This window comes from Bidens hawaiensis, unplaced genomic scaffold, assembly GCF_021521415.1.
Source record: "Bidens hawaiensis isolate Kalapana, Puna unplaced genomic scaffold, B.hawaiensis_p1.1 tig00001461_1, whole genome shotgun sequence".
NCBI classification, from domain to species: domain Eukaryota; kingdom Viridiplantae; phylum Streptophyta; class Magnoliopsida; order Asterales; family Asteraceae; genus Bidens; species Bidens hawaiensis.
In genome coordinates this window covers 1,148,920-1,160,246 of record NW_027491082.1, presented here as the reverse complement: position 1 = coordinate 1,160,246, position 11,327 = coordinate 1,148,920, and the positions used below count along the sequence as shown (strand labels likewise).

The 11,327-nt window shown below is 33.6% G+C and overlaps 1 protein-coding gene across 1 annotated transcript; it reads right to left on the bottom strand.

The window, feature by feature from the left end:
* Nucleotides 1-1,834: 1,834 nt before the first annotated feature.
* LOC143576664 (ABC transporter G family member 3-like) lies at nucleotides 1,835-8,341 on the bottom strand. Its single transcript, XM_077060704.1, has 11 exons — nucleotides 7,825-8,341; nucleotides 7,225-7,304; nucleotides 6,851-7,137; nucleotides 6,184-6,355; nucleotides 5,970-6,083; nucleotides 5,212-5,340; nucleotides 4,932-5,123; nucleotides 4,202-4,288; nucleotides 3,833-4,105; nucleotides 2,958-3,065; nucleotides 1,835-2,134 (listed from the first exon to the last, which is right to left on the bottom strand). Exons 1-11 carry the CDS (start codon nucleotides 8,303-8,305, stop codon nucleotides 1,883-1,885), a joined length of 2,175 nt encoding a protein of 724 aa, XP_076916819.1. The 5' UTR covers nucleotides 8,306-8,341; the 3' UTR covers nucleotides 1,835-1,882.
* Between the last annotated feature and the right edge of the window lie 2,986 nt (nucleotides 8,342-11,327).

Sequence of the window (11,327 nt, the reverse complement as noted above, 5' to 3'; positions counted from 1 at the left end):
CAATCCTTTTAAATTATAAATTTTTAAAGCTTAAGTTAGAATATACCACTATTCTAAAGATGCTACAAAGCTTGCAATCTTTGTTGCTTCAACCTCACTATGGACCTGCAAAATTGCCTTATACTAATACAAAGCATATCTCAAGATAATAAGAATGACATGCTTCAAACATTAGATATATTGAAACATTGAAACCCATAATCTATCAACTTATACCCTTGAATAATGTTTAGTATAAGAACACAATTATAAAATCAAGAACCAATAACCTGTGCAATACTTCTACCAGAAATATCCTTGCCAGGTGGCATTTCCCCATTCACCAAAGGTTGGGACCCTGGTTTATGCTTTCTCTTATACTGCCCAATGAGTCAATACTCCTTTAATGGTTTCCAGTGCCAGGGTAATCTGCTTATCTTATTAGTTCATACATACATATACACACGTACCAAAAAGAAGAAAGGAAAATATGCATACCTTATCATCCTCAGGTTTCTCAGCAATACTAAGATCCATAGAATACATATCTGTAGAAAAGCACTGTGGTGTGTCCAAATGCACAGGCATGCTACTATCTACAGTGAACCAAGAGGAAAGCTGGCTTGGAAAATAACTATAGGGTCTTATAGATAAAACAACGATTGCATAATATGGTACACATTTCCATACATACCATCTCAAAACAATTTTTTCTTTTCAAATGCAACTTGAAAGAACACAATTTATTAAATTGTTAAGGTTAATGCATATTTATTACCAATACTAAGTAATCATTTTGGTTAAATAAGTAACATGCCCATAGTTCTCAGTTAAAAGCTTACAACGACTATAATTATCTCTAAAAGCTTCACATGACCAACATCATCCTATCAAAAACACGTTTCAAACCACCGCAAATATTAAAAATTAATAAAAGAATGCGACCTCCTCGGTCAAAACATGTATTTTATTGTTCAATTTTCATACCTGCAGAAATCCATCAATACTGAAAGTTGGTTCTATGTACACATACAGAAAGATACATACATGAAAGTGAAGCCAAGATAAAAAAAATGAGATTATTTTAATGATTTAGAAAAATAGTGACCGACTCACGAGAGTAGATTCTTCCATGGAAGCCCTTGCTGCCAGCCTCTTTGAAACACCTTTTGGTTGCTTTCTTTCGTCGCAGTAATCAACAAACACACATTGGGTCTGTCAAGTAAAATCAAATCAATTGATTAATCATGGGATAAATTGGAAAGTGATATACAAATTTGAACCTAAATTGGGGTGATGAAACTCCATTGTTTCTCTCTCTTGGCGGGAGTAATCAACCGTAATGAGCATATACTCTGTTCCTTCCTTTTCGCATAGCTAATCAGTGTAGTGTTCAAGGTTTCAACTTCAATCATAATTCTGCAAATTAGAAAATCAAGAACAACTAACATATTGCAAATTAGAAGAAGACTGCAGGAAACTTTAATCAACTTAGGGCATAAACGTTTACCATAACCATTGACAGAGGGGATTACAGAATGAGATTCCCAATTTACTGAAACAGATTCGAAGGAAACAATGAATTCCGATTGTGTATATGTTATTTTTTATGCTTGTTAAACAACAAACGTGGGAGAGAGATTCAAGGGAACCGCCATACTTGGAGGAAGACGAGTGAGTAAAAAGTAACTGTTTTTTGAGCTTATCCGAGTGCTTTGGTTCTTATCGGACGATCAGATTTAAACTTTAATATAGGCTTATCGAACAATCTTGAATTTTTATCCAACGGTCAGTTTTGAATCACACGCTATGGTACCTATTAGTATAATGACTAAAAATCAAAACTTGAAACAACCAAGAACAAAATTGAAGTGATCATATTACACAACGCGTACACATTCATTCATTCATTCATCTTGAGTTTACAACACACAAATCTAAACAAAGAAGAGTTTTTCTTCACACAAAAATGTAGCAGCACAAACACAACAACTCGGTAAGCAACAGCCATTAGTGAAAGGATCAGAAGATTCCTCCATTTTGAATTATCATCAGGTGAAATATCATAAACGTTATGAAGGGCTTGATACCCGGATATTGTTCTAACTTGACCGACTGCAAATGTTGTCCCGTCATACTCGTTCTCCAACAGACCCTAAAACACATAATTCAAAGTCAATTACTTTACATGTTTAGAAAGCGGGTCATGTTCAGGTTGATCCGTTTTATTAAATGGATCGTGCTCGGGTTGAACTGTTTAAATCGTTCAGTAAAAATAGGCCAACCTGCCAACCTGTTTAGTTAAACAAGTCGACCCACTAATCTGTTTTAACACTTTAACCTGCTTTTTACAACCCACCAATTAACGCATTTACAACTAAATTATTACCTGCCAACCCGTTTAGACTTTAGATAAATGAGTTAAGCTCGTGCATGGGTTACACGACGGTAGGAGTGCAGGTTTAGTGTTGACGTTTTTGAATGGAACAAAAATATGAATCATGTTCAGGCTGAACAATTTAACCCGCAAACAATATGCAATAATCAGTTTTGGGTTGACGTATCTAACCTGTTTAAAAAACAGGCCATGTACGAGTTGGCCTTTTTAACCCATTTAGTTAAATACCAACCTGTTTAGTTAAAAAAAAGTCGACCAGCCTAACCTGTTTATGACCTTTTTAACCCATCAACCCAGTTAGATACGTTTACACGTTCAGATAAATGGGTTAAACGGGTTGTTTCATGTTACACAATTTCAAGTTTCTGCAGGTTAAGGTTGATGTATTTGGCATGAATAACATTATGGGTTGTGTTTGGGTGGGATAACTCAACCAATCACCCAGACACGATTGACATCCTAATTCAATACACAGAACACCAGTGTGCTATAAAACAAAGTTTTTATTAATGTTTATAAAAAATAATATTAATTATAATAAAATTAGTTAACGGCCCAGCCCGCCTTGCCATAAACTTGCCTGGATTGAATATGTGTGGAAAGCAATATAGGAAACAGGATACATCCAAACAGGTCCGGGCAAAGCACTTCGAATTCGGAAATAGCCCGCAGAAAGCATCATCATTACCTGTAAAACATCATACAAGTGGCATTTTAGATTCATAAGTTTGAAGTTGTTTGATCCTTACCAATAATCTTTTATGCATGCACCCTCTTAAATCATTTGATTCAAAGATTAAGATTACCACTCTAATAACATTGTTTATCTAATCATAACTAACACATTAATTATTCTTTAAAGGTGTGCACAAAACCGGAATAACCGAATCGTAAACGGAATGGCTGGCATACCCAAACCGAAATAACCAAACCCAATAAAAAACAAACGATTTGGTTTTATGCTATCTAAAAACCGATTTTTTGTTTCAGTTTTGCTATCATTTGAAAAACCAAACCAAAAAAAAAGAACGATTTAAGGTAATTTGTAAAAAAGTAATAAGCTGTACAGCCCACAAAATTCAGATCCAAATGTATATTATATTAATCGATTAAACACTAACAAAAAAAAGTAGGCCTAAATTCATTATTTTGGGCCATTTTTCCAGGCCCAAAATTTTCAAACCTGTAAGGTAAAACCGAAAGCGTACAGAACCCATTTAAAAACCAGAAAAAAAAAACAAAACCAAACGGTTTCAAAAACTATATTTTTGGTTTTTGGTTCAACCCCAAAACGATCCATGCACACCCTTATTCACAATTATATTAATAGAAAATAAAAAAGCGTTTGTGATCAAATGGACCCGACCTGGCGCGTTAGAACGCATATTAAAAATGACCCGTTTCAACTGCATTTCCCAACCCATCTTGCTACCCATAATTCTAAGCATAACTCACATGTACAAACACAAGCGTTGAAATACTCCAGAAAACATCTTGCAAAATGGTAGCAACGACGAGCACGAGTCCTTCGTTAACCAAAAGGCACATGAAGAAATTAAGCACAAAGTACATCATAAAGCTGAAATCATTTCTAAGCCCCACAAGAAAGTAGAAAACAAGACTCGATGTGATCGAGATCAAAAACAAGAACGGGAAACTGGCAAGAAATTGACCCGTTAAGAAAACTATTCCTCCTGAGTGTTGATTTGAATCTTCACAAGCATACACCTGCATTAAGCATGTGCATGGTTTAACATGTTATATTTATGCTATTAACTTATTATGTGTATGGTAAAATTAACAATATCAAATATTTAAATATACCTTAACCTCCTTTAATTGTGCAGGCACCCCAACAATGCTTAGGAGTGAAGCAAAAGATACAAACACAAATATTGCTGCAACTCTTGTCTGCAATTAAATGACAATATTAAAGATTGAACATTAAAAGCAATTCAAAAAGGGGTGTAAACAAGCCAAAATGGAAGCTGATTTCATAAATGAGCTTGAGCCCAAATATATATTGACTTTTATAGCTCTTTTCATAAAAACGCTGATTACTTATAGATATATATATCAATTTTATTTTAAATAAAATTATGATAAATAACTAAATCTTATATTTTTTTTTCTTATATATGTGTAATTAGGGTGATGGATCTCTTCAAAACTCCAAAAAATTTAAAAACTTCAAGAACTCCTAACAAGCAATTATTTTATTTTATATATTTAGAATTATTTGAGGGTACTTTTGTCGTTCATTATATGTAATTTTGTGACTACATACATGTAATCACAAGTTTACATATGTGTAATAACAAAACTTACATTTAATAAGTGACAAAACAACCCTCAAATAATACTATATTAAATAAATAAAATGAGTGTTTGTTAAGAGTTCTTAAAGTCTTAAACTAGGTCTTTAACTATTTGGAAGTTCTGGAATGGATCCTATGTAGTTATAACTATAACTATACAAACACACACATTATTGTATATGCATACAAAGAAAATAATTAAATATTCAATAAACATATAATATGATGCAGCATACCCCAACAGAAGACAAAGAATGGCCTAAACCAGATAACGCAGTTCCAACACATAACGCAAGAAGCATGCAAAGAATCAACCGAAGCCAATAATATTTCCATTCCCGTGACATGATCAACAACGATCGCCAAGTTAGCACTGCAATTCTTGTAGCACTGTTTGCCTTTCCCTTGATTTTAATAGTCGGGCCTTCCTGTGACCATGATGTCATAAAGCATACAATTTTAGCACCCAAATTAATTATTATAAAACAAAAATGTGAACTTGAATTCATCTTTTACTCTTTCGGTTAGCCTGTGTATCATGGTCTCTACTGCCGCTGCATCCGCTGAAGATCTATATGTTTCTTCAAGTGTACGGATTGCTACTGCAGTGTCCATATTAACATTTGAAAAATCCCCATTATCATCCTGAAAAAGTAAATTCAAGTAAAATTATGAAACGGTCGATCTGTGTTATGTTTCTATAACGGGTCAAATATGAAGAAAATAGCTTAAAAGGATACAGTGTAAATCAGATGAAATCACCCAAAGTAGGGGTTGCCACGGAACCAATTTAACAAACTCAATAATAAACCGACGGTATGGTTTTATATTTTTTTAAACCGATTTTTTGCTTGGTTTCAGTTTTTTCATCAACCAAAAACAAAAAATTCCTAACTGCTTGGAACTAAAAAAACGATTTTAAATAACATAAAAGAAATTAATAAAAACAGTGTAATTCAGAAAATATAGGTTCAAAAGGATTTAGACCCAAGTTTCAAGTCCAAATTCATAATTTTGGGTCTGTTTTTAGCCGATTACTTTTCAAGCCCAAATGGTGAAACCGCAAATACCAAAACCAAACCCATAATGAAAACCAAAATCCAATAAAAAAAACAACGGTTTTCAAAAACCAAACCAAAAACCAAATTTCGGTTTTTGGTTCAACTTGCACCCAAAATCGACTCATAAACACCCCCAACCCAAGCTGTAATTTTTATGCATATTTAACAAAAAAAATATTTATAAGAAAGATGGGGAAAAAATTAGTGTATTACCTGCCAAGTTTTGCACATTGTAATAATCCGGTCAAAGTCAGTGTTTATTGCACGAAGAAAATGGTCAGAAGGACTTTGCATAATCGGGCAAGAAAATCCAGCATTTGAGAAGTGCTAAACGATCATAAAATATAATATGCATACTTTCAGTAACTATAAAAACATATAACAAAATGACTAATTTCTTCGAACTTATAAAAACTAGATGATTTACCTGCAAACAAGCCAACGTCTCACCAAAAAACAAGGTATTCCCATTTGAAAGAAGACAAATTCGGTCATAAAGACCGAACACTTCCGTGCTACTTTGGTAAATAGTGAAAATTAGAGTGCAACCGGTGCTTGCAAGCTTCTTCAATGTCACCATCATTAAAAGTGCAGAAACACTGAAAATGGGTGATTGTTAATAAAGGGCAAAATGGTAAACTAAGGGTGGATTGTGGGCAAATAGAAGTGTGAATTTCTGGCACGACACGAACCTAACATGAGATTTATGGGTTTGGGTTTAACGGTTGAGTAAAAGCATTTATCAGTTTTGTGGGTCGAACCATCCTCAAAAAAATAAAAGGGTTAAAAGAGTAACCATGAACCCTCCGGGCCGACACGAATATTCGTGTTGTGTTCAGATTTACACAATTGATACGATTTTCGGGTTCTGGTCATGTTCATGTCAACCCACATGACTTTATATGTCTAACATGATCTTCATGTTCGGGTTCCTGTCAAACTTTCAGGTCCCGGTCGAGTTCATGTCAACCCACGAATATTCATGTCGTGTTCGTATTTACATGTCTGAAATGATTTTAGGGTTCGTGTCGGGTTGGATCCACCGACCCGCGAACACAACCCGTTTAACAGGTAAATAGATTTAGAGTTTTCACCTATCGAGATGATAAAGTGGCTCGTCTATAAACAAGACTTGTGGTCTCATCACAAGCTCTCTAGCAATGCTGACTCGCCTTCTTTCACCACTAGGTAGACCCTTCATGTAACAATGGCCACCTATGAGTTTATTTGCATAGTCACCTAATGACATGGCCTGTATAGCATCCTCTACCACACTCTTTTTCTGATAGAAGAAACCGGGAAGTTGAAGTAGTGCCGAGTAGTATAAAAATTCACGCACGGTTAATGAACCGATGAGTGTGTTTTTCCTCTCAACAAATCCCTGTATATAGAAAACGAAAGATTAGTTAGAAGTTGTGGGACCCACAAAATGTAGTGGTGTCATTTAATGTTAAATCTTGAAACCTACGTAGGATCCGTACTGCAAGCTCGATTTAGCCCCGTTGACAAATACTTCACCATATGTTTTGGCTGAATCATCCAACCTTCCTAAAAGAGAACGGGAAACTATTAAATCTATTTAAAGCTACAAATGAGTAAATATTGTTGATAAAATTAGCAATTATAATTGAGAAAATTACAAGAAAGTGCAATTATCATACGTATGGTAACAAGTATGTTGAATTAAATGGTAAAAACTGATAACATGTTGCATAATATGGTTACAAATTGCTTATTTTTGTAAGAATATGTTGCATTAAATAGTAAAAATGATAACTTGTTGCATTACATGATTATAAATTGCATATTTTCGTAAGGAACTATTGCATGAAATGGTTAAAAAAATGTAAGTTGCATATGCCTATACAAAAAGTGCACATTTTTGTAAGAATATGTTGCATTATATAGTAACAAATTACACATTTTTGTAAGAACACGTTGCATTAAATAGTAAAGAACAATAGCTAGTTGCATGATTACAAATTTCATATTTGGTAAAAAACTACTGCATGAAATGGTTCAAAAAACGTTAACATCACATTGTGTTTTTAAAAGGCATGTTACATACCAGCAAGTGCTCTCAACAGCGTAGATTTCCCCGACTTCCCAGGGCCCATAATCACAGTCATCGTGCCAGGTAACGCATAACCATTTGAACTTTTAACAACCCGATCAGAATACTTTCGTTTACCCTTTATTGTAACCGTTAAATCTTTCCACACAACAGTAGCCCCTGCAATCTTTCTAGCCACAACCGCGCCTTCTGGTAACGGTGGTGATGGTAGGGACCCACTGTTGAGCTTTGAAAGAGACGGTGAAATGGGAGTAGTGGCGGTGTTTATGGAGTCACCGCCCTCTTCCACTCTAACCTCCACATCTGTATTATTATCATCTCCCCAATCGGGTGAATCTTCAAATGAAATCGGTTGTCTTAACGCTCCTTGTTTTCTTAAGTAAAAGAAATTACTTGATGGCACTCTACTTGCAGGACTGCTAGCTGAAGATGATGAAGATCTGTAGTTTTCCGATTGAGATTGTATTTCTTCCATTATGATATCAAATTAGACAGATACTACATAAAATCATTCAAAACCCTGCAACCATCAAGTTGGAAATTAACCATATGCCATAAATAGTTAAAAAAATGCTTAAAAAATAGTAAGTTAAAGCCAGTATTGTAGAACTCACTAATCGCTAGTCGAGCAGTGGGGGTATGTACCCGACTAGCGATTCATCCGGACTGGAATATTTATAAGTAATTTTTCAAAATTATATATAGTTTATATATACATATAATTTTGAGAATCTACGTATAAATGTTCACATAAATACTTCAAACACAAACAATTAAACGTAAACATAACAAATCAACGAGAAAACCAAGGTCCGGTTGCCTTTTAAAAAAATAATAATAAAGGTCAGCTTTGGACCGATTTGACAATTTTTGACCGAGTTTGACCGGCTGTCTACTAATGTTACAGACTAGCAGAAAAAATTAATCAGCAGCTCACCGACTAGTCGACGATTAATAATACTTATTATTGCAACACTGGTTAAAAACTAAAAGTACATAAAATAGGTCAAGACTTTTAACAAACACTTGGTGGGCACAATCTACATCAATTCACACCAGCATCTAATACACTCAAATATACCAAATCAAGTCATTCCAAATACATTAACTTGTATCTAACCTAGATAAATAAATGAACTTCACCCAAGATGGTATAAAATCTTCAACAAAAATAACCACCCAGAAACATGAATCTTGAACTATAACTTCATATTAAGTTCAAGAATCACTTAAATCCAAAAGGGTCGAAATAATACTCGAATAGAACAGGAAGCTATAAAATGGAAGACAAAGATGGCAGCAGAGAGTGACAAAGTAACCTGGATCTGAAGAGAAGAAATGGACTGTTTGTTTGTGTGAGAAGTGGTGGAAGACAAAAGACAGCGTAGAGGTGAGAAGGCTCATCATTACTCCACTTGGGTCTTGTGGAATGATTATTATTTTTATATAAACCCCTAATATTCTCTCTAATTGCAATTTCAGTTTTTTAACCAGGGTTCAACGGGTCGTGTTTTCTTCGACACCCAAGACTCAAAACTTTGTTTTTTTAGTATAATCGGATTTGCTATCCAAAAGAGGTCACGACACAGATTGTTGTTTGTTTACATGTCACTTTATTATAATCAGTTTGTTTATATTGATCATACAATTGCAATTTAATATTAACATTTCATTGGGTGTTGTAATGGATTAGGTAGGTTAAATCCATCTAGACATGCGTTTTTTAATTGTGTCGATGACTTGTTTTAACTTTGTTTCCCGGGCACTAACTTTGTCTTTGTGTTGAGTTTGTCGTGTTATAGACTGTGAGTCGTTGTATCAAGTGTATCACGGGTGTGAACTAAGGTTATGGTTATTTAGTTTTTTATTTAGTTGTATAAAAGTTTATTTTCTATGTGCTATATGCTATATTGTGACTTTATTATGTTCTCAACAAGATTTAGTTTCATTACTATATCTTTAAAGTTTTTCTTATATTACTGTGTTTGTAATGTTTAGACTAAATTTATTATTAACTTTGAATAGTGTACTCTACGAGTTTTTTTTTTTTTTGTTTTTTCATGAAAAACTTGTAGTTTTATATTGTTTAGTTCGAGCTATCTATCGGCTATAGAAGTCATTAAATTGTTTTAGCTGTAGGGGCTAACCCGTGAATTATAATTTACCTTGGTTGGAAATGAAAATCTCTTAGATTTTCTTAATTTCTTTATTTAGTTAATTTTCAATTACTTTCTCTAAAGCAAACAAATATTCTTTTCTGGAACATATAAATACTATATATGTTTTCTTTTTTTTTCATGAAAATTTAAAATGGGTGAATAACATCTTTAATAACTTAGGAGAAAAGATATGGAGCAACTTTTGATTTATTTTGAATATCTAAAAGAAAATATACTAAAGACCACCAAACAAGTAATTTTAAAATATAAAGTAAATTATTATAAATGAATTGTAGTTTACTCAAATTTGGATCTCATTCATCGGCTTTGTTCGTTCATATTTTAAATATTTTTACACCGACTTTTCATCATGAGAACCATACCTTAAATTTAAACCAACATTTGTAAAACTCAAAATCACTCGGCAAAATTCAAGAACGCAATGGATTGTATACATGCACATAGAAAAAACTGATTTCGTAATTTCCTCTTTGTTTCTATTTGAACATCGTTTGAAACTCTTTAATGCATGAGTGAGACATCATGAATCCCTCTTGAGTCGGTTTCAAACTTGAGACCTCAAGAATGTCAAGTCTTAACCATTACCCCAATTTAATTGGACCTTCTGGCCAAGGCTAGGGCATGCCAATGGCTAAGGGAGAGAGAAAATGTATAAAAAATATTATTTAATTGAAATAGAGGAACAAAATATAGTAATTTTTAGTGTAATTTTGAATTTAAAGATATGAAAAAGGATAAGAATTGTCTAAGGGTTCCCAATAAGAGTCTCAGGTGTTTTCTTCCAACCGTGACTTATTATAATAAATAAATCAAGTAGTCCAAAACTCAAAACTGGCCCACAAGTAGGAATAAGCATTTGGTACTGACGAATTCGGTATGGTATTCTATACCCACTTTTTCATAAAATTGGTATTAGTATTTTTGGGCGGTACTGATACCGTGTAGAGATAAACATATTGTAATGAGTATTGGTATCATGTATCAACAGTGCGGTATACGGTACTCATTTTTTCAGAAATTTGGCATCAGTATTTTTGGTATTGGTATTGGTTCGATGTCGATATGGTATTGATTTCAGTCCTGCCCACATGCCATAAGTGTAAAAGTAGTCTAAGAAGGTGTTTGGGATTGCTTATTTTCACCAACTTAAATTTAACTTTTTGAAAAGTAATAAGGTGTTTGGGATTGTTTATATCGTGAGAGGAAAAGTTTTATAAGTTATAATGTTGTAACTTATTAACTTAATAAAAAGTAATAAGAATGTAAATTAAGGAATCCCAAACACCCCTAAAACTAAACCCTATTAAATCAAGCCTC

Excerpts from the sequence above, each read along its gene's own strand:
- LOC143576664 (XM_077060704.1), bottom strand. The coding sequence starts at position 8,305 with ATGGAAGAAATACAATCTCAATCGGAAAACTACAGATCTTCATCATCT. Across the intron at positions 7,305-7,824 it reads GCTGTTGAGAGCACTTGCTG|GAAGGTTGGATGATTCAGCC; the intron begins GTATGTAACATG and ends GTTCTCTTTTAG. Across the intron at positions 6,084-6,183 it reads AGACGTTGGCTTGTTTGCAG|CACTTCTCAAATGCTGGATT; the intron begins GTAAATCATCTA and ends ATGATCGTTTAG.